Source organism: Phyllobates terribilis, unplaced genomic scaffold (assembly GCF_046119375.1).
Source record: "Phyllobates terribilis strain yellow unplaced genomic scaffold, ASM4611937v1 Scaffold_1__5_contigs__length_1240528914, whole genome shotgun sequence".
In the NCBI taxonomy this organism is placed as follows: Eukaryota; Metazoa; Chordata; class Amphibia; order Anura; family Dendrobatidae; genus Phyllobates; species Phyllobates terribilis.
In genome coordinates, this window is record NW_027362761.1 from 838419128 (window position 1) to 838443733 (window position 24606).

General features: G+C 41.8%; 1 protein-coding gene across 2 annotated transcripts in view; it reads left to right on the forward strand.

The window, feature by feature from the left end:
- The window catches only part of GRID2 (glutamate ionotropic receptor delta type subunit 2), a 1987749-nt gene that overhangs the window by 227073 nt on the left and 1736070 nt on the right, over window positions 1-24606 (forward strand). For both annotated transcript variants that reach the window (XM_073638161.1, XM_073638172.1), the window contains exon 2: window positions 21920-22075. In XM_073638161.1, coding sequence (XP_073494262.1) covers window positions 21920-22075 — 156 coding nt within the window. The remainder of the gene's footprint in view (window positions 1-21919; window positions 22076-24606) is intronic.

Consider the following 24606-nt stretch of genomic DNA (forward strand, 5'->3'; position numbering starts at 1 on the left):
CTTTTCATGTTTCACTGTGAGCACTATTCCCATCGATTTGGGCAACCACTGTAATGCCTCAACCACCATGGGTGTGGCATTACAGTGAGTGGCAGACAATCCCTGCATGATGTGAAAAAATCCAGTTACACTTTTGGTGCACGAACAGTTATCGAAAATAACCTCGAACAGCTGAATGTTTTGCAAATCGTTCACGTTCGTCGAACGACTCGAACACCGCCCAAAACAGCTCAAATTTGAGATTGTTGAACAATTCTAGTCGAACACCACTCATCTCTAGTTATACAGTGGTGGCCAAAAGTATTGGCACCCCTGCAATTTTGTCAGATAGTACTCAGTTTCTTCCTGAAAATGATTGCAATCACAAATTCTTTGGTATTATTATCTTCATTTAAATTGTCTTCAATGAAAAAGCAAAAAAAGAATTGTCCTAAAGCCAAATTGGATACAATTCCACACCAAACCTAAAAAAGGGGGTGGACAAAAGTATTGGCACTGTTTGAAAAATCATGTGATGCTTCTCTAATTCGTGTAAATTAACAGCACCTGTAACTTACCTGTGGCACTTAACAGGTGTTGGCAATAACTAAATCACACTTGCAGCCAGTTAACATGGATGAAAGTTGACTCAAGCTCTGTCCTGTGTCCTTGTGTGTACCAAATTAAGCATGGAGAAAAGAAAGAAGACCAAAGAACTGTCTGAGGACTTGAGAAACCAAATTGTGATGAAGCATGAGCAATCTCAAGGCTACAAGTCCATCTCCAAAGACCTGAATGTTCCTGTGTCTTCCGTACGCAGTGTCATCAAGAAGTTTAAAGCCCATGGCACTGTGGCTAACCTCCCTAGATGTGGACGGAAAAGAAAAATTGACGAGAGATTTCAATGCAAGATTGTGCGGATGGTGGATAAAGAACCTTGAATAACATCCAAACAAGTTGAAGCTGCCCTGCAGTCCGAGGGTACAACAGTGTCAACCCGTACTATCCGTCGGTGTCTGAATGAAAAGGGACTGTATGGTTGGATACCCAGGAAGACCCCACTTCTTACCCCGAGACATAAAAAAGCCAGGCTGGAGTTTGCCAAAACTTACCTGAGAAAGCCTAAAACGTTTTGGAAGAATGTTCTCTGGTCAGATGAGACAAAAGTAGAGCTTTTTGGGAAAAAATATAAATATAGAGTGTACAGGAAAAAAAAAGAGGCATTCAAAGAAAAGAACACGGTCCCTACAGTCAAACATGGTGGAGGTTCCCTGATGTTTTGGGGTTGCTTTGCTGCCTCTGGCACTGGACTGCTTGACCGTGTGCATGGCATTATGAAGTCTGAAGACTACCAACAAATTTTGCAGCATAATGTAGGGCCCAGTGTGAGAAAGCTGGGTCTCCTTCAGAGGTCATGGGTCTTCCAGCAGGACAATGAACCAAAACACACTTCCAAAAGCCCTATAAAATGGTTTGAGAGAAATCACTGGAGACTTCTAACGTGGCCAGCAATGAGTCCAGACCTGAATCCCTTAGAACACCTGTGGAGAGATCTCAAAATGGCAGTTTGGAGAAGGCACCCTTCAAATATCAGGGACCTGGAGCAGTTTGCCAAAGAAGAATGGTCTACAATTCCAGCAGAGCATTGTAAGAAACTCATTGATGGTTACCGGAAGCGGTTGTTCACAGTTATTTTGGCTAAAGGTTGTGCAACCAAGTATTAGGCTGAAGGTGCTAATACTTTTGTCTGGACCATTTTTGGAGTTTTGTGTGAAATGATTAATGATTTGATTTTTGCTCCATTCTCTTTTGTGTTTTTTCCTTGCAAGCAAATTAAATGAAAATAATAATACCAAAGAATTTGTGATTGCAATCATTTTCAGGAAGAAACTGAGTATTATCTGACAGAATTGCAGGGGTGCCAATACTTTCGGCCACCACTGTAACTAACTTTGCATGCTGCTAACAAAACCAAACTGCCTTTGTTTCCTGATTCCATACTTGTAGCCCATCTTGAAGCCAAGAACTCCTTAGCATTTTAATTACCTCTACTTAATTAAGTTGCTAGACTTGGACTAGTAATGCTTTTGCACTGAGAAAATTTGATTCCAAGAATTTTGCTTCATTTGTGTTTTCCTTGTTCAGACCTATTATTTATTGTGAACATACTGTTACTCCCATCTGTAACACTGCCAAGTAATCCATCATGTCAAGCTAACCTGAATGTTTAAACTGGTGAAATACCACAATCACAAAGCTAATTAATTTTAATGAAAATAATTTCCCTGTGTAACGCTAGAGCTGAATGAAATTTTCAGTTGATATGGGAAGTGAGTGTTTTGGGGCATTGGGAGTGTAAAAGAGTTCATGATTGTCATTATAAAATGGTATCTAAAATATCAAGGGAGCAATATAACATTCTGCATCCATTTATGCAGTTCAATGTTACAAGATTATTTTCAATGATACAACTTATCTATATAAACATATTTAAATCCACCACCAAGAAATTCTTGTCATTATTTAGCACTGGCAATAAATAAGATAGATATGTATTTATTGTCAGTACTGAACACTGGCAAGATAGATAGATAGATAGATAGATAGATAGATAGATAGATAGATAGATAGATAGATAGATACAGTTTCATGTTGTTTTCTCCCTTTCCACTTCACTTCCTATGCAGTGTCATAAGCTCTGCTATCACAACCATCACATCCTCTTCAGGATACTCTGCTCCCTTTGACTACATTTCCATCACCATTTGTGCTGGGCTACTAGCCAGCAGTGAGCGTACCGCCTGTAACTCTACCTATACCACTTCCATTCCTCCCCCAACATCACACACAGCCTCAGTACTATATTCTGTACTGTACACTGTTACAGAGAATAGAAGTAAAATACAGAACAGCAGCCCTGACAATAACGATTATCCCCTACTCCCCTTCACTGACTATTGGATGGCTGGATGGATGGATAGATGGATGGATGGGAAGAGAGATTAATGTATTAATTTTAAAGAGGGGATACACATCAGTGTGTATATATACTGTGTTACATGGTATAGAGCAGTGTGTGTTCATATGTATGTGTGCGTACATATATATATACAGTATATTTGCAGTTACACATATATACAGTGGGGGGAAAAAGTATTGTCAGCCACCAATTGTGCAAGTTCTCCCACTAAAAAAGATGAGAGAGGCCTGTAATTGACATCATAGGTAGACCTCAACTATGAGATACAAAATGAGAAAACAAATCCTGAAAATCACATTGTCTGATTTGGAAAGAATTTGTTTTCAAATTTTGGTGGAAAATAAGTATTTGGTCAATTACAAAAATTCATCTTAAGACTTTGTTATATATCCTTTGTTGGCAATGATAGAGGTCAAACTTTTTCTGTAAGTCTTCACAAGGTGAAGATGCTGTGGTAGTCATGCTGGTTCAGTATGCCTTCAATTTTGAATAAATCCCCAACAGTGTCACCAGCAAAGCACCCCCCACACCATCACACCTCCTCCTCCATGCTTCACGGTGGGAACCAGGCATGTAGAGTCCATCCGTTCACCTTTTCTGGGTCGCACAAAGACACGGTGGTTGAAACCAAAGATCTCAAATTTGGACTCATCAGACCAAAGCACAGATTTCCACTGATGTAATGTCCATTCCTTGTGTTGTTTAACCAAAACAAGTGTCTTCTGCTTGTTGCCTGTCCTTAGCAGTGGTTTCCTAGCAGCTATTTTACCATGAAGGCCTGCTGCACAAAGTCTCCTCTTAACAGTTGTGGTAGAGATGTGTCTGCTCTAGAACTCTGTGTGGCATTGACCTGGTCTCTAATCTGAGCTGCTGTTAACCTGCAATTTCTGAGGCTGGTGACTCGGATAAACTTATCCTCAGAAGCAGAGGTGACTCTTGGTCTTCTTTTCCTGGGGCGGTCCTCATGAGAGCCAGTTTCTTTGTAGCGCTTGATGGTTTTTGCAACTGCACTTGGGGACACTTTCAAAGTTTGCCCAATTTTTCGGACTAACTGACCTTCATTTCTTAAAGTAATGATGGCCACTCGTTTTTCTTTACTTAGCTGCTATTTTCTTGCCATAATACAAATTCTAACAGTCTATTCAGAAGGACTATGAGCTGTGTATCCACCTGACTTCTGCACAACACAACTGATGGTCCCAACCCCATTTATAAGGCAAGAAATCCCACTTATTAAACCTGACAGGGCACACCTGTGAAGTGAAAACCAATTCCGGTGACTACCTCTTGAAGCTCATAAAGAGAATGCCAAGAGTGTGCAAAGCAGTCATCAAAGCAAAATGTGGCTACTTTGAAGAACCTAGAATATAAGACATATTTTCAGTTATTTCACACTTTTTTGTTAAGTATATAATTCCACATGTGTTAATTCATAGTTTTGATGCCTTCAGTGTGAATGTACAATTTTCAAAGTCATAAAAATACAAAAAAATTTTTAAATGAGAAAGTGTGTCCAAACTTTTGGTCTGTACTCTACTATCAAAAGTTAATTTTAGTTTTGTACAAAATATATGATAAAGATTTGTCTGCCTAATCATAAATAACTAAGAGTGTTAACTTTTGAACTGTTTTTTAAAAAACAACACATGAAAATCTGTCACTGCGCTGTTTATTAAATTAGTTGTTGGTTACGACCAGATTTCCATCCATTTCCATGGTGAGGTCATTTTGACATTACTAACATTGTGTTTATGTTTAAAAGTTTTAAAGTGGTTGAACACAGTCCTAGGAGACCTTTGAGTGTTACATGAGTCTATTTAGGAAAATTGAAGATCATGCATATTGAGATTCATGGCAAATTGATTAGCTGTGAATCAAATTTTTTGAAAAAACTTGAGAAAATCAAATTTCAAAATGTAAAATCATCTCTAGTGTCCATGTATTGGATAGATTGTTTATTGATTTAACCCTAGCATGTGTGACATCACAAATCTACACTTTTATGTAACGGGAGGCCTAAGGCCCCCGTGCAAATCATGTGGAGAAACTCACATAAATAACTTTTACAAGTTTATTTCAAAATTGCAAAATAAGATATGAATAATGCACAACATTAATGGTAAAATTTGTTCTTTATGACTTGCGTTTATTTGTGAAAAAAATAGAAATTTGGCGAAAATTTGCAATTTTCAAAATTACATTTTTATACAATTAAATCAGAGTTATGTGACACAAAATAGTTCATAAATCACATTTCCCACATGTATATTTCACTTCAGCACAATTTTAGAAACATAATGTTTTTTTGTTAGGAAGTTATAAGGGTTAAAAGTGGATCAGCAATTTCAAATTTTTCCATCAAAATTTACATAAACATTTTTTTTAGGGAACACATCACATTTGAAGTGACTTTGAGGGGTCTATATAACAGAAAATACTCAAAAGTGACACCATTCTAAAAACTGCACCCCTCAATGTGCTCAAAACCAAATTCAAGAAGTTTATTAACCATTCAGGTGCTTCACAGGAATTAATCGAACGTGGAAGGAAAAAATAAACATTTTTTTTTCACAAAAATGTTACTTTAGACCCAATTTTTTTTACTTTCACATTGGTAACAGAGCAAAATGAACCCCAAAATTTGTTGTGCCCTTTCTCCTTAGTACTCCAATACCCCATATGTGGGGGAAAACCACTGTTTAGGTGCACGGCAGTGCTCAGAACGTAGGGAGCACCATTTGACTTTTTGAATGCAAAATTTGCTGGAATTGGCTGACGCCATGTTGCATTTTAAGAGCCCCGAATGTGCCTAAACAATGTAAACCCCCCACAAGTGACACCATTCTGGAAACTAGACCCCTCAGGGAAGTTATCTAGATGTGTGGTGAGCACCTTGAACCCCCAGGTGCTTCACAGAAGTTTATAATGTTGAGCTGTGAAAATAAAAATTCACTTGGTTTTAAGGGGGAAAAGTCCCTTACTATTTCAAACATCATGTTAATGGGGTTGTCTCAACTTTTTAAATGGTTAAAATTGAAAAGTATTTGTAGAAACAAGCAACTTCTTGATAAAAATCCTATCTGTTCTCAAGAATGGATGGATTTTAATTTTGTAGTTTACTGCTTGTTGTCTAAGTTACTTCCCCCTCTACTGTCTAAAAGAGTGGCTGATTTCCCAGTCAAGGAATGTGTACGTGCAAGCTGTTTGCTATATAACATATAACTGCTAAGAAGTTAGTCAGTTAGCTTGGACTGGACAGCTTTAATTTCCCCTGCACTCTTTTGAATCGTCAGAGGCAAAGCTGTTTCTACTAGCAACTTTCAAGAGTGCACAGTTCATATTAGCCAGACCATGTAGCTGCTCTGAACTGTCAATCTTCAACAGTACACCACCCCTCGGCATCCCTCAAGCCCATGAGCAGCTGATAGAAGATAGAAGATTAGAATAATCATTTATATTTGTCATTTCAAGGTTGTCAGTCTCAGAAATGAGGATACTGCTCTCTCTAACTGCTTGTAGGGTGAGATAATTGATGGTTATAAAGGATTATAAAGTCTTGAACACACATTAATAGTTTGTCACCAAGATCCCCTTAGCTGAATGGTTTGCTCTGTCCCTCATGCCAAGACTTGACATGAAGTGGAATGGATGTATAAATTACTAAGGCTGTTGTTGGCTCAGCAGTTGTGGTCCATATGGGAACTGACCAAATAGGCGGCAGGTCAAAGATCTTTAAGTATAATTTTGAAGAATTATTCTGCATGTTAAAGGGAAGGACTTACTTGACAAAGGAACTCTGGAATACTGCCTGTGCCAAGCACAGCAAAGGAAAGAAACAAAAACCTATGCAATTGAATGCATGGCCTATCCTTTTCACAACATGATCCCGCAAACCGCCATAAATGTACGGCACCGCTATTTCTTGTCACTGCGCTGCATCGCACAGTGACCAAGTTAAGGTGGCTGCTGTCTGTGCCTGCAGCCCATCCCTCCATGTCATCCCATGCAGCTGTACCTCCTCCCTGTATTGGCAATCGCTGTGATAGACCGATCAATTCTGACCAGCAAAACACAGCGATGTGACAATAAAGTAAGTAAATAAATAAATAAAAATCAATATGACCAGTCAGAGCAGTCACAATGGATGTGGTGATCGCGACACCACCTCTACTGATTAACCCTTTTGGCACTGGTTGGGTCAAAAATGGTTACTGACCAATTGGTGCCAAAAGGGTGGATTTAGAATAACGATCACCACTCTGCAAGCCATCTTTTCCTCATATCTGACATACAGAGCAGTTGTGTAGCCCCTGTAGACCTGTCAGAGGAAGGGAAATCATGGGTGGCCAGTGCGATCCTGATGCGTCTCCAGTGTCTCACTTAATCTCCTGCGATTCGCTTCTGTGCTAAACTGTGTTCTGTCTGTGTGATCACAGCAGCAGCAGTTCCTAATCTCTGTTCCAGCCCCCATGGCCATCCACCCAACCCCAATCCATCAAACCCCAATCCCCCCACTCCCAATCCCCCCCACTCCCCAATTGTATTTTTTGGAGCATTTTTTTGCGTCTTTTCATTGTGCGCAGTATCCTGCACTGAGCAATTCATGCTCTTTCCACACGCGAAGCGTTCTGATCAGTATAGCTGCTGATCAGAGTCTGCCCCAAGGTAATTTTTCTTTTTTTAGCTATAGGTAGAGTAGCAGATGTCACAGAAAAAAAAAATAGTTGTTAGTATAGAGTAGCTATATGGGTAAGGAAAAAGGGATCTCCCTCCCTCCATTAGGGAGGGTTGTCTTGCAGAAAAATAATAGCGCCGATTTACTTCTTAGCCGGCACATTAGGGGAGCGGACATCGCAGTGTTAGTGACATCCGTTTTTCTCTTGCATAAAAATAACAATAGTTAGTGTTGGGTACCTTCTTAGGTAGCGTACTAGTTGACCACATGTTGCAGTGTTAGTGATGTCCTTTTTTCTTTTGCACATAAAAAGAATAGTTAGCGCCAAGTAAATTCATAGCTAGTGCATTTGGGGAGTGTATGTCACAGTGTTGGTGATGTCTGTTTTTCTTTTGCACAAAAAAAAAATAGTTTGTACTGGGCAACTTCTCAGCTAGTACATTAGGGGAGTGTACGTCGCAGTGGTAGTGAAGTCCATTTTTCTTTTGCACAAAAAAAGAATAGTTAGCACCAAGTAACTTTATAAGTAGGGCATTAGAAAAATTTGCACAACAAATTTTAGGGTCCATTTTCTCCTGCTACCCTTGTGAAAATGAAAACATTTTGGAGCTAAGGTAACATTTTTGTGAGACAAACCTAAAATTCCTTGAGTGGTCTAGTTTCCAAATGTGGTAACTTGTGGGGGGTTTGCACTGTTTAGGCACATCAGGGGCTTTCTAAATGTAACATGGTGCCTGCAGACCACTCCATCAAAAATTTGCACTCCACAACGCCATTCCTTCTCTTGCTAGCCCAAACAGTAGTTTTCCCCCACATATAGCTTATCAGTGTACTCAGCAGGAATTGCACAACACATTTTGGGGTTCATTTTCCACTGTTACCCTTGTGGAAAAAAAATTGGAACTAGAACATTTTTGTCGGAAAAATGTAATTTTTATTTTCAAGGCTCAGCGATATAAAATTCTGTGAAGCACCTGAAGATTCAAGGTTCTCACCAGACATCTAGATAAATTCCTTGAGAAGTCTAGTTTCCAAAATGGAATCACTTGTGGGAGGTGTCACTTTTGGGTATTTTCTGTCATATAAGCCACACAAAGTCAAATTTTATTTGAAAAATGTGAATATGCTGATCAACTTTTAACCCTTCTGACTTCCTAACAAAAAAAAAATGTTACAAAAATGATTCAGATGTAAAGTAGACATGTGGTAAATGTTATTTATTAACTAATTTGTGTGACATGACCCTTTGGCTTAAGGGAATAAAAAGTAAAAGTTTGAAAATTGCAAATTTTTCTAATTTTTTCCACACTTCCAATATTTTCATAAATAAACGCAAATTGTATCTAACAAATTTTACCACTGTTATGAAGTACAAAATGTCATGAAAAAATAATCTCAGAATCAGTGTGATCCATTGATGTGTTCCAAAGTTACTCCCTCATAAAATGACACTGGTCAGAATTGAAAAAAGTGACTGTGTCAGGAAGGTGAAAACAGGCTTTGGGGTGAACGGGTTAAAGGGTAACCATTGTTTCAATTTTTATTTAATAGATTAATAGTACATATGAAAATAAGCAACTTTGTAATATATCTTATCAAACAAATCTGCTTATTCCTCTGTCAGGACTGATCAGTCATTGTCAAAATTCTCAATTCTGAGGTAAAATCTGTATTCAGTGAAGACAGGCTTTTACATTACTTAGATAGGAGATGGTAGATGCTACTGATTAAATTCTATCTAGATAGGAGGGAGAGGAGGAGGGAGGAGCTCTGTCTCTGGCTCCTCCCCCCCTTTACATAGAACATACAATTGTATCCGTAGCAACTGCTATCTCCTATCTCAGTAATGAGAAAGTCTGTCTTCACTGGATACAGATTTTACCTCAGAATTGATAATTCATTTCTGAAAGAATAATTAAAACAATGGTGACTCTTTAAGCCTTGGTGTCGAACAAACTAATTTGGGTTCAAAGAGCAATGGAGTTACTTTGCATTCAGATAAATTGTATTTTGCAGAATAGAATAGTGTCTGCTGTCCCGATATAGATTAGATAGATAGATAATAGATTTATAGAGAGACAGCTAGATAGATAATAAATAGATAATAGATAGATGATAGATAGATAGATATATAGATAGATAGATAATAGATAGATAGGTAATGATAGATAGATAGATAGATAGATAGATAGATAGATAGATAGATAGATAGATAGATAATGATAGATAGATAGATAGACTGCTTGATAGATAATAGATAATTAGATAGATATATTGCTAGGTATATATATACATATAGATAAAGAGATAGATAATAGATAGACAGATAGACTGCTAGAGGGGTCATGCTATGTTAAGGGGGTTGGACTGTAAGAGGATTGTAAGTTAAGATTAAGGCAGGGATAAGGAGATCTATGTGCTGAACTCTTAACATGATCTTCATAGCTTCAGACTATTTCAGAAAGGCAGGGCAAATAGGAAAGGAAGAGGAGAATGTCTGTGACATGAAAGTGATTATAAAAAGGCAATGGGCAATAGGAGGATTCTGATGATGTTAAATCCTTGTGGATGGAATTACAAATATAGGTAAACACTGAAAGCATACATTTTTTTGTGTAATTATACACCCCCAACATCGCTATGTTGGAAGGTTAGCTGCATAAAGCAATTGTATTCACTACCCATGCTGGTACAGTAGCGATTATGAGTAATAATTATAATTATTTTATCTGCCAAGGTGTTGACTAGAAGCATGGTTCTTCTTCAATTGCACAAGGGAGGAAATTCATTTGCTTGTTTCAGAATTGGCCAGTTTATGGGAGACCTGACAAGATACAATGCTCTGTTGGATTAGTTGATTTCTATCTAAGCATAGTTTGTAGGAATGTCACTCTTTGTGAAAATCTTGGGAACCAGTCACCAAAATATCATTTGATTTTTCTCAAAATGTGGGTATAAAACTTTCCCTGGTGAATGCTGCACTTTAGGGCATTGACTGGTAGCTGCGTGTGTCAAATAGTGATACAAATTATACATGGAAATGCTTTAAATCTATGTTGGTTAAATATTCTAAAAAATGCATTCCTATAGGAATCAAGTAGGGATGAGTGAAGTTATTTAAATGTAATTGAATATAGATCCCCAGGCCCGAAAGTTCAGACACCTGCCCATGGGAAGCCATACAGATAAAATGACTAGCTCAAAAAGTGGGTACCACACCCCGTACAGAGTACAAGACACTACAGCAAAGCCAAAGAAATGAGCCGGAGCATAAGTTGGTATACGTGTACTGTGTAGGAGCACATTCACACTGGCCATTTCACATACAAAGCCCTAGGAAAAACCAAAAAAACAAATACCCAGAAGCAATCAGTTTTAGCTTTAGAAAAATGCACTAGAACCAAAATATTGTAAGGGTCTGCGAAAATAATTCTGCTCCCTGTATCTGAAAATCCTAAAAAATGAAATTAATATAATTAAATTGAGATATGCAGCAACAATATTTCTACTGTATCATGGGTTTAATTGAAATACTATTTTTAAAGTTTGCATTGGAATTATTAAACAAGAACAAGAGCTGAAAGACATGAGAGAATGAAACATAAACTAGGAAATAGTTCATATTTTACTGATTTCAAATACATTTTAAAAAAATTTAACGGTTGTCTAATAATCTCAGGCTATGCATACTAACTACTGTACATAGCTTGGGATTCAGTAAATTTAAATTTATATAGAATCATATATTATAACTTATATATAACTCTTCTAAGCAAGGAAACTTGATATTACCTTTCTGATCTCATTTTTTTAAAATGTATTTATATTTTAAATGCACTTATGGTTAAAAGAGATTATTATGATAAATGTATTTGATGTAGAAAAAGAGCCCTTGCTACTTTTTACTATGTTTTTTTGAATCCATACTATTCATCGCCTTGACAGATGATCCCTGTAGGTTACAATTACCTTCTTTCTTCAGCTAAGTGTAGCCCAAAAACCTTGGCAGCTTACTCACATGTCATTTTTCTGTCCTATTAATCTTTCAAACTCTTTAAAGGTCTTGATCTATTATGTCTATAATCTACCTTTTCCCTGCAAACATTTTGAAGGCTATGTTTACAGTGGATTAACTATTCTAAATATTATTTGTATAAATTTCCTTTCAGAATTTGGCAAAAAATGTTACTCAGGAATTGCTTCAGAATACTTTGATAATTAGAGTTTTTTAAACATTAAAGCATTTAAACTATTGGCAGTTTTTCTATATCCTTCACACAAATATTGTTTTGTCAAATCAACTTCCTTAAATACATTCTAAGCATAATATATTGTCAAATAAATGGTATATAAAAATGTATATATGTGAAGATATCAAGATATGATTGAAGTGCAGACTTTCTGTTCCAAGGAACTTAACACAGGTATTACAGTAACTGTTTAGAATTATAGCCATTTTTTTGTACATAATAAATGTAACTGATCTGTAAATTGATTACCAGTTCCTTTCTCCATTATGTCACTATTTTCTATTTTTTTTTCATGAGAAATTCAGAAAATAAAAGGTCTCCAGTTGATTTCCAAGTACAGTACAGACCAAAAGTTTGGACACACATTCTCATTTAAAGATTTTTCTGTATTTTCATAACTATGAAAATTGTACATTCACACTGAAGGCATCAAAACTATGAATTAACACATGTGGAATTATATACTTAACAAAAAAGTGTGAAACAACTGAAAATATGTCTTATATTCTAGGTTCTTCAAAGTAGCCACCTTTTGCTTTGATGACTGCTTTGCACACTCTTGGCATTCTCTTGATGAGCTTCAGTGTGAATGTACAATTTTCATAGTTATGAAAATACAGAAAAATCTTTAAATGCGAAAGTGTGTCCAAACTTTTGGTCTGTACTGTACATATTTTTTTTGGTAGCTATTTGTGGGAATTCTCAATAAATGGGCCACAATGGTGCCTGTGAAACAGGCCATCATTTGACTGAGAGTTCATGAGGTTTAACATAGAGCAAAACTTCAGTGTTGATCAAATAAACAATTTGGTACATTTTGAAGAAGGTCAGCAACACCAAAATATCTATAAGCACACTGAAGGCAAGTATACAGGATGATAAATGATTAGAAAGAAAGGCCCCTTCACAACACATAGTTAAGTCAAGAGTACTGTAAAGTTTATTTATTTTACTCACTTATATAGCGCCATTAATTCCACAGCAATTTTGGCACTGTCCCCATTGGGGCTCACAATCTCCCTATCAGTATGTCTTTGGAGTGTGGGAAGAAACCAGAGAACCCGGAGGAAACCCATGCAAACACAAGGAGAACATACAAACTCCTTGCAGATGTTGTCCTTGGTTGGATTTGAACCCCGGACCCCAGCCTTGCAAGGCTGCAGTGCTAACCACTGAGCAACCATACTGCCCTGAAAGTTGATCACTTTCTAGGTCTTCTGTCAAGAGATTCCTTCATGAATGTAAATTCATAGGTTTTATCTCAAAATGCAGACTGCTAGTAACATCAAGAAAGAGATTAGAAAGTCCAAGAAGACATCATAAAAGCCATCCATATCTGAACCAAGATACTATGGACATATAGAAAAGATTAAGTTGTGCCAGAATAAGGTAGGCAAAAGGTATAATTTTATAATAATACTCCGCCGCACCTTACAATTTTAAAGGGGACTTGTACAGACAAAAAGACATTACAGAATAACACATAGCTCAGATACCAAAAGGAGGGAGGGCCCTGCTCGCAAGCTTTCTTTATGAAGGTATAAAGAAATGGAAAAGTTCTTGATCCAATGCATATGTCAAATGTGGAACAAAAATGATTAGGCATGCCTTTCTGTTACTGAAAACAAAATTACTGAAGACAGCTAGACGCTTAAGCAAGCAGCAACAACTGAAGCTGGCTGCAGAAAAAGGCTGGTAAAATATATCAAAGTAAAAAGCATTTGGTGATGTCTGTCAGTCCCAAACTTCAAGAAGTCATTGACTGCAAAGCATTTATATCAATGTATTAAAAAAAATGTGTAATAATGCTAGTTTGGCAATTTTTTTAAACCAATAGAAAATGTATATCAATGGCTATAATTTCTATATGCAATAAATGCTATATTTGAGGGAACCCTCTAAACTGAAGTCTCATCTCTGCTTATTGCTGGGATCCTGGACAGTTTTAATCAAATTCATATTGATATTCATCATGTCATCTTTATCATATCATCTGTATAAAAAAGGTTCCAGCATATCTTAATTGTGTATTGAAGCATATAACATCACAGCAGAACATGATGTACCAGATATTGCATATTCTAGCTGCTTCGGAGGCCCTTTTATGCAGTGTGAGGGAGTACTACAGTACATGATAGTCAGTTCCTTATGCTGAAATGGAAACTTTCTTCAAAGCAATTTTTTGCTATTTTGGTGTTCAAATATAAGCAGTGACTATGTAGTGCTGCTCCGATTTTTACATTTAGCAAGTTGTGACATAAAAAATATTATAGAAATAATATTTGTAGAGAAATCAATGGAAAAAAATCAGTAATGTCATGACCTGCAAATAGTGCGGATCTCAATTCAATTGAAAATCTTTGGTGGAAGTTGAAGAAAATGGTCCATGACAAGGCTCCAACCTGCAAAGCTGATCTGGCAACAGCAATCAGAGAAAGTTGGAGCCAGATTGATGAAGAGTACTGTTTGTCACTCATTAAGTCCATGCCTCAGAGACTGCAAGCTGTTATTAAAGCCAGAGGTGGTGCAACAAAATACTAGTGATGTATTGGAGTGTTCTTTTGTGTGTTTGTTTTTCATGATTCCATAATTTTTTCCTCAGAATTGAGTGATTCCATAATTTTTTCCCTCTGCTTGGTCTGAAAAAAATTACCCATACTGAGTACCACATGTTTTGTCTTGATTTCTTTTAGTGTTTCTTAAAGCCATAAAGTTGCCATTTGAAATTACTTTAGTTTTGTGCCATGTCTGTGATCTGCTTTTTTTCAACAACATTAAACAACTGAATGAACATCCTCCTAGCCCGGTGATTCCATAATTTTTTTCAGGGGTTGTATAAGCTTTGATGTCCTCTCAATATCCTAAAATCCTCTTAAAATGTCTGCTGTTTTCCCTGTCTAAGCTTTTACCCAAGATATGATTGCCTCTCTTGCTTGGCTGCACTATACCATGTGAAGAGTGTGAACTTGAAATCTTATGTGCTTTCTGTCGCTTATGCAATCTTCTGCCATGTGTAAAATGGTGCCAAGCATTTTTTTGTTCAAATTGAATCACAAATTGTTCAAATTCACTGGGACCTGAGAATTTCATAAAATTTGACTCAAATTCTATTTGCATGGAATCAACTCACTCATCTCTATTACCTCTCTGGTCCTAAAAAAGACATATTTTTGTAACATAAGCAGATTATACTGTTCATAGTAATATGTGTGACTAGCAAAAGAACAGAAAAACATTAATTGATTTGAATTGTCTTTACTGATTTCCAGTGGCTGCTCTCATAGACAGTGTAGCGCCGGCGTCCCTGCCCACTGCTAGGCAGGGACGCTGTTCCCCTCACCCCTCTGCTCCGTGCCCGGCGTCCTCCTCCCGCTCTGCTGGCAGCGCGCGCTCCTTCCCGGCCACTGTGCTTAGGGCGCGCGCGCGCGCTCTCCCTCCCTCTTAAAGGGGCCGCGCGCGCCGTCCTAAGGAGTCCCCGGCCAATGGCCGGAGGACTTCACCATATATAAGGCACCTCCTCCAAAATGGAGGTGCCCGAGCAATGTTGTTGCACTGTTCACTACTCTGCTTCAGCCCTCAGTTCCCGTTGCCAGTTACCTGCCAGATACCTGCCAGATTACTGCCAGCTTGCTGTCTTATTCCTGCCTGATTATCTGCTATCTGCCTGCTAGTCTGAGGTCCGACGGTCTGCCTTCCAATTCCTGTCAGTCTGTCTATGGACCAGCTTGCCTGCTCACCTGGGAGCACACATCTGCTACCTGCCTGCTGGCCTACCTGGAGGCTCTGCCGTCACGTGCTGTGACCACCCGCCTGTCCAGAGACTTCTGCCCGCACACCTGGGAGCGCTCTTCTGACGCCTGTCTGTTGGTCTTCCTGGAGGCTCCGCCGTCACATGCTGTGACCACCCGTTCATCCAGAGACTCTCGCCTGCTCACCTGGGAGCTCACGTCTATCATCAGCCGCCACAGGTCGTACCAGCCCTTTACCCAGAGACTGCCCCGGTCACTAACCGTGACCATCTGCCCGTTCATTCAGAGACTGCCCCGGTCACTTGCCGTGACCATCTGCCCGTTCATTCAGAGACTGCCCCGGTCACTTGCCGTGACCATCTGCCCGTTCATTCAGAGACTGCCCCGGTCACTTGCCGTGACCATCTGCCCGTTCATCCAGAGACTGCCCCGGTCACTTGCCGTGACCTCCAGCCCGTTCACTCAGAGACTGTCCCGGTCACCTGCTGTGACTTCCTGCCCGTCTTCCCTGGTCGCCACCCGCTCCCTTACAAGGACCGCCCCCTTGTATAGTAGCTCAGAGGTTCTGCCTCTCAGACCCGTTACAGTTTGCTCGGGCCATGGAACCCGGTGGCACTCAAGCTCCCTCGCTCTCGGACCTGTGTCATGAACTGTCCCGTCAAAGGTCCCAACAGGAGTCCATCCTGGGTCACCTGCGGAATGTCAATACTCGCCTGGACACTCTGACTGCTCCACCAGCAACCTCCGCCAGTGCCATGTCTCGCAATCCGGCAGCTCCGCTGCCCACTAATACCATGGTATCCTACCCCGGACCCCGGCTTTCTGCACCTCCTCGCTTCGGAGGTGACTCCGCCCAGGCTCGGGGCTTCATAAGTCAGTGCACCCTGCACTTTGAACTATTGTCCCACCAGTTTAACTCCGACCGAGCCAAAATTGCATTCATCATGTCTCATCTCACCGGGGAGGCCCTGGCCTGGCTAAATCCTCTATGGGAGAGAGGAGACCCCCTGGTGTCCAACTTGCCTGCTTTTCTCACGGCTTTCCGGAAAGTCTTCGACGAACCCGGACGGAAGACCTCATCCGCATCATCACTGCTACGCCTCCGTCAGGGAAGTCTCACCGTGGGCCAATATGCCATACAGTTCCGTACCCTTGCCTCGGAGCTGGCCTGGGATAACGACGCTCTGGTATCCGTCTTCTGGGAGGGTCTGTCCGGCCGTATTAAAGATGAACTTGCCGGTCGGGACATCCCTACCACTCTCGATGACCTAATAACTCTTGCCACCCGGATTGACCTACGGTTCCAGGAGCGTGCCAAAGAGGTCACCCGTGAGAGGAGGTTACCACGTCTAGCTCCTACTTTTCAGAAACCCGTCACTCCCTCCGTCTCTACCCAGGTACACTCTCCTGAGCCTATGCAGGTCGACCAGACCAAGATGGTCAAAACCCGTCAGGACTTACGCCGTGCCGAGGGGAGCTGCTTCTACTGTGGCAGTAAGGAGCACCGGATCCGTACCTGCCCGGAGAGGTCGGGAAACACCTGTGTCTAGGTTCGCTCAGAGAGGTCGACCTAGACAAGAATAAATCCTCTCCATCTCTGCTGTTGTCAGTCTCAATCGTCTGCGGGGAGAACCGTTATTTCGAACTAGCCCAACTTGACTCTGGAGCAGCCGGGAATCTTATTTCACAGTCCCTGGTAGAGAAATACCGCATCCCCACCAAACCTCTGGCTGTACCCTTGTCTGTTGCTGCCGTGGATGGGGGTCTCTTACCACGCCCCATCCAACTCATCACCGAATCCATTACTCTGCAGGTGGGAATGCTGCATTCTGAGAGTATCTCCTTTCATGTTCTGCCTGGACTCTCCCACGCCCTCTTGCTAGGCCTACCTTGGCTCCAGAGACATGCACCCGTGCTTGACTGGCAGACCGGAGAAGTCCTTCGCTGGGGACAGGACTGCCATAAGACGTGTCTGGTTCCCGTCCATCCCGTCCGTCCTTCTCCTACCCCAGTTAATCTACCTGGACTTCCGATTCCTTATTGGTCTTATGCTGATGTCTTTAATAAAAAGGAAGCAGAGACACTACCCCCTCATAGACCATACGACTGCCCTATCGACCTGTTACCTGGTACTACTCCTCCCCGTGGGCGTATTTATCCATTATCCGCTGCTGAGACCCGGTCGATGTCCGAATATATTGAGGAGAATCTGGCCAGGGGATTCATCCGGAAATCTACCTCCCCGGCGGGAGCAGGCTTCTTTTTCGTCAAAAAGAAGGACAGCTCTCTCCGTCCCTGTATAGACTATAGAGGCCTTAACCAGATCACGGTGAAGAATAAGTACCCCCTTCCGCTCATTCCGGAGTTATTTGATCATCTGAGGGGGGCTAGAATCTTCACCAAACTGGACCTCCGTGGGGCGTACAACCTGGTTCGTATCTGTCAGGGGGATGAATGGAAGACGGCATTCAACACCCGGGACGGCCACTATGAATATCTGGTAATGCCCTTTGGTCTCTGTAACGCTCCTGCCGTCTTTCAAGAGTTGGTCAATGACATCTTCCGGGACCTTCTCTACTCCTGCGTAGTGGTGTACCTGGACGACATCTTGGTCTTCTCTCTGGATCTCCAGACTCACCGGAGGGACGTTCGTCAGGTCCTGCTCAGGCTCAGGCAGAATCACCTCTTCGCTAAATACGAGAAGTGCCTCTTTGAGCAGACCTCGCTTCCGTTTTTAGGCTACATTATTTCTCAGACCGGCCTACGAATGGATCCAGAGAAACTGTCTGCCATCGAGAAATGGCCTCGACCGGAGGGGTTGAAGGCCATTCAGCGATTCCTGGGCTTCGCTAACTACTACCGCCTCTTCATACCACACTTCTCTTCCCGGACTGCCAAAATTTCCGCGCTCACCCGTAAGGGTACTAATCCCAAAGAGTGGCCGCCCGAAGCAGAGGAGGCCTTTCTTTCCCTAAAACAGGCCTTCTCTTCCGCCCCGGTGCTGCATCGCCCGGACGGCAACAAGCAGTTCTTCCTGGAAGTTGACGCCTCCTCCTCTGGAGCCGGAGCGGTACTTACTCAAAAATCATCTTCCGGGAGAATGGTAACTTGTGGCTTCTTCTCCAAACTCTTCTCCTCTTCTGAGCGCAACTATTCCATAGGAGACCGAGAGTTATTGGCCATCAAGCTGGCGTTGGAGGAGTGGCATTACCTACTCGAGGGGGCTCTTCACCCGGTAATAATTTACACTGACCACAAGAACTTGGCTTACCTCCAGCATGCCCAGAGACTTAACCCGCGCCAAGCCCGGTGGTCCTTGTTTTTTGCTCGCTTTGATTTTGTTCTTCATTTTCGCCCGGCTGACAAAAACGTCAAAGCAGACGCCTTGTCCCGATCCTTTCTGGTGTCCGATCTCGAGGAAGAACCTAAACATATCATCGATCCCGCCAGAGTAATGCAGGTGGCTCCCGTGAGTCTAAATCGTCTCCCTCCAGGTAAGACGTTTGTTTCAGTACCTGATCGGAAGAAGATCCTACACTGGGGCCATTCGTCTAAACTAGCTGGCCACGCCGGTCAGAAAAAGACCCTCCAGCTTATTGCCCGGCACTACTGGTGGCCTACCCTGCACAAGGACGTAATAGACTTTGTTTCTGCCTGTGTGTCCTGCGCCCGCAACAAAGTCCCGAGACACCTGCCAGCCGGTCGCCTCCTTCCGCTTCCTGTGCCTGCTGCCCCCTGGCAGCATATTGCTATGGACTTCATAACTGATCTCCCCGTCTCCGCCGGTTGTATGGTCATTTGGGTGGTCGCTGATCGCTTTTCCAAGATGGCTCACTTTATTCCCCTGCCAGCCCTCCCGTCTGCACCCGAGCTGGCTAAAGACTTTATCCGCCACATCTTCCGTCTTCATGGCCTGCCCCTCCACATCGTGTCGGATCGTGGGGTACAGTTCACCTCACGTTTCTGGAGAGCCACTTGTAAATTGCTAGACGTCACCCTGGACTTCTCTTCCGCTTACCTCCCACAGTCCAATGGTCAAGTAGAGCGGATCAATCAGAACCTGACCAGTTACCTCCGGCACTTCGTTAATGCCCATCATTCAGACTGGGTGGATCTCCTACCATGTGCCGAGTTCTCTTATAACAATCACGAGAGCGAATCCTCCTCCAAATCCCCGTTTTTTGTAGTCTTCGGTCAGCATCCTCGGATTCCTTTTCCTGTCTCCACCTCTGTGGACAACCCGGCTGTGGAATCTCTCGTTAGCAAATTTTCCTCCATTTGGGAGAGTACCCGATCCGCACTCCTTTAGTCGTCCGAACGGATGAAAAGACACGCTGAAAAAAAACGCCTGGATCCTCCACAATTTCGTCCTGGAGATAAAGTCTGGCTCTCATCTAAATATATCCGACTCAAGATACCTTCTTACAAGTTAGGGCCTCGGTTCATCGGTCCTCTGGAGGTCATCAGTCAGATCAACCCGGTGGCCTATAAATTGAAACTCCCGGCCAACTTACGGATCCCTAACTCCTTCCATGTATCTCTCCTCAAACCTGCGGTACTTAACTCTTTTTCCAAGTCTACAGGTACGCCTCCTGCTCCGGTTTCTGCTGAGGACGAGTTTGAGGTAGAGAACTTTCTTGCCACCAAAAGGGTAAGAGGAAAGACCTTTTTTCTAGTAGATTGGAAGGGGTTTGGTCCTGAGGAGAGAACGTGGGAGCCCCGGGAGAACATCCATGCCCCTCTCATCCTAGCTAAATTTCTGTCTGGCCTAAAAAAGGGGGGCCTAAAGGGGGGGTACTGTAGCGCCGGCGTTCCTGCCCTCTGCTAGGCAGGGACGCTGTTCCCCTCACCCCTCTGCTCCGTGCCCGGCGTCCTCCTCCTGCTCTGCTGGCAGCGCGCGCTCCTTCCCGGCCACTGTGCTTAGGGCGCGCGCGCGCGCTCTCCCTCCCTCTTAAAGGGGCCGCGCGCGCCGTCCTAAGGAGTCCCCGGCCAATGGCCGGAAGACATCACCATATATAAGGCACCTCCTCCAAAATGGAGGTGCCCGAGCAATGTTGCTACACTGTTCACTACTCTGCTTCAGCCCTCAGGTCCCGTTGCCAGTTACCTGCCAGATACCTGCCAGATTCCTACCAGCTTGCTGTCTTATTCCTGCCTGATTATCTGCTACCTGCCTGCTAGTCTGAGGTCTGACGGTCTGCCTTCCAACTCCTGTCAGTCTGTCTATGGACCAGCTTGCCTGCTCACCTGGGAGCACACATCTGCTACCTGCCTGCTGGCCTACCTGGAGGCTCTGCCGTCACGTGCTGTGACCACCCGCCTGTCCAGAGACTTCTGCCCGCACACCTGGGAGCGCTCTTCTGCCGCCTGTCTGTTGGTCTTCCTGGAGGCTCCGCCGTCACATGCTGTGACCACCCGTTCATCCAGAGACTCTCGCCTGCTCACCTGGGAGCTCACGTCTATCATCAGCCGCCACAGGTCGTACCAACCCTTTACCCAGAGACTGCCCCGGTCACTTACCGTGACCATCTGCCCGTTCATTCAGAGACTGCCCCGGTCACTTGCCGTGACCATCAGCCCGTTCATTCAGAGACTGCCCCGGTCACTTGCCGTGACCATCTGCCCGTTCATTCAGAGACTGCCCCGGTCACTTGCCGTGACCATCTGCCCGTTCATTCAGAGACTGCCCCGGTCACTTGCCGTGACCATCTGCCCGTTCATCCAGAGACTGCCCCGGTCACTTGCCGTGACCTCCAGCCCGTTCACTCAGAGACTGTCCCGGTCACCTGCTGTGACTTCCTGCCCATCTTCCCTGGTTGCCACCCGCTCCCTTACAAGGACCGCCCCCTTGTATAGTAGCTCAGAGGTTCCGCCTCCCAGACCCGTTACAGACAGCTACTCCTAACTGCTGTGTCATCCTAAATATGATTCATTTTAGCTGGATTATGCATAGTCAGATACATTTATTTTGGTACATCAACTAAAAAGCTTTTCGTACAGAATAAGGTACAAAAAGACCTTTTATATCTGACACATTACATAGCATCAACTGTTATAGTGGCAGAAAGCTTACAACTATGCAACATTCATATGAACATAAACTCCATGCCTTATTTATTTTCAAAGACGACAATTTATAACTACTGGTGTCAGGTATTGCATATTTGTGTGTTAAAGCAGCAAAGTTTTATCTTGAAATTGCATTTAACCATCACAATTTTTGTATGATGCTCAGCTTACCTCTCTCTTTGTATATACACTAAAAGCATTTTTTCCTCTTTTTCAGGGGCAATTTTTGATGACTCCGCTAGAAAAGATTATGAAGTATTTCGCATGGCGGTTGATGATCTCAATTTAAATGAAGATATTTTGCAAACTGAAAAAATCACATTTACTGAAAAGTTTGTGGATGGTAGCAATCCTTTTGTGGCTGTCCAGGAAGGTAGGAGGCCAAATTTTATGTTTTCATTCTTTTATTTTAATGCTTTTGAAAAAAAAATTAAATATTGGTGAAAATGTATTTTGCGTAATTTTTTTTCAACATTTCACCTATGTATGTTATATTCAAGAAGATTTATATATCTTAATATTGTATGTAATAATAATCCATTAAATGGGTTGTCCCTTTCAAATAAAATTTGTCCCTTGCTGCATTTTGATTTAAAAAACAAACCATGCTGTACTCACTTTTCCCAAGTCCACGGACAAGTTTCTGCCGCTGGTCCTGGTATATGACATTGACTGCAGCCCTGACATCACCTTGACATCATGACAAACAATCAGTGGGCCCTCAGTGGGACATTCTAATGTGAATAAAACACCTAGTTCTGAGCCATTGAGTTCACTGATTAGCCATTGTGCTATTATGACTTCAGTGCCGCAGCCAATGACACCTACTGGGAACAGCGTTGGAAGCCTGCTGATGGACCCGGGAAAGATGAGTAGAGCTCTTTGTTTTTTTAACAAAATTCAGCAATGAACAAATTATGCTTTAAAGCAAATAGTCCCTTTATCTTCAACAAGGTTAAAAATATTATCAATTGCAAGAATTACTCAGGAGTTCTTTGTGTCTATTTTATGCATTCTTTGTGGGAATATTAATGTATAATGTTATTTTAAATTTGAACAGAGCATCCTATTTCATTACATTTGCTGCCCATGTCCACATATGGGTATGCCCATACAGGTAGTTTATATTGCTGTGCTGTGTATACAAACTCACTGGCAGTATTTGTTAAAACTAGTGTAGCTAATGATTAGACTAAAACCATGTTTTTTCCAAAGAACTTACTAAACATTAGACTAAAGTGGAATGAAACTTTTGATATTGATGGGATCAGCCAACAGTCTAATGGATTTAGGTACCTCCCGACTTTCCCCCAACAGATGATGTTGGTTAAGAGAATGATCCAAATGTTGGAATTTCAATGGCTGTTCCTTTTGTTTGGCTGCAAGATAAGCTGTTGTTAGAGGAGTTTGGCAATTGATCTTTCATAGAGAAAATGGTAACTACCAGGCGATGGAGAAGTTGAAAGAGGTAATTGTCAACCAAATAAATGTTTGGTCTGACAGTTATCTATCCTTATTCCAATTCCTACCATACATTTTCTTTCAGTCAATTGAAGCATGAATGTGTTCTGTAAGTCTAGAGTAGTGATGACCCTTTCATTGAGCATGCCCGGGCGCTGCTTGAGTATTTTCGGTGTGCTTGACAACTATGTTCAAGCTGCCGTGGCTGCATGTGTTGCGGCTGTTAGACAGCTGCGACACATGCAGGGATTGCCTAGCAAACAGGTATGTTTAACAACAGCTGTCTAACAGATGCGACAAATGCAGTCCCTGCGGCTCAAAAGGGAAAGAGTTAACCGAGCACCCTCGATCATCACTACGCTAGAGTAGAGTAAGCCACTACCACTCACCTCTTTAGCTTCTTTGGGAAAAAAAATTCAGACCAGTGTAGAATCTACCATTCAGAACTTGTGGTCGGCTGAAAGAAAATTATAGGGATTCTGTCAGGTCTAGATTCTTTATAAAAACAAGAGCAGAGCATGGTAGAGGTCATAATTAGGATCCACAGCATGTGTTTAATACAGGTAGCCAAAAAAGTAGGAAAAAAATATTTTAGAATTTTGCACCTTTCCAGCCATTGGGGAGGGTACATCACTGAGCAGTCATGGCTGTTCTCCAGCCATTCTTGCTGTTTAGAAGATTGACATCCCACTTAATCTGTCAATGTACTGAGCAGGATATTGATCTATTGAACATTAGGCATGATTGGAAAACAGTCATGACTGCACAGTGCTTGGCACTGCCTCAATAGCTGGAAAAGAGCAGGACACAGAGCAATTATGACATTGTTTTCTCCTTTCACCAATGGCTGCTACCTGTGACAAACACGCTCTGAATGAAAATGATTATTTTCAACATGATCTTCTGTTACTTACATAAGGAATCTGTACCTGACCATTTCCCTTTAAATAGTAAAGCTGTATTTCTAAATCCTGGTACACTGTATTAATCAACTTGAATTTTTTATGTATTCTTTTTGAACCCCAAATTTCTGAAAACATGTTTTACTATGTAAATCATGATTTTAAAGCTAAATGAATCAGAAAAGATAGTTAATTAAAATAGTTAATTTGTACATCAAACAAACACCAATTGCACCAATTTTCAGAATTTTTGCACTGGATTATTTCTTTGGATGCTTTTTTATAAAATTTTAAGAAACAAAGGATCTCTTTAATATGAAGCATACTGTAGATGGCATGGACTGCAAGAGCCTGAGGTGGATTAAAACTAAATATATTGCATGACAGGGAGTCTAACAGGAACCTTGTGAATCAAGTAAAATCCAACTGTTTCATGGATAACATTAAAATAAAAATAATTATTCCACATTGTATCTTAGGGTCCTTTTATCTGTATTTTCCTATATCATTTATTATGACACTTCCAGGAATTGTCCTATGA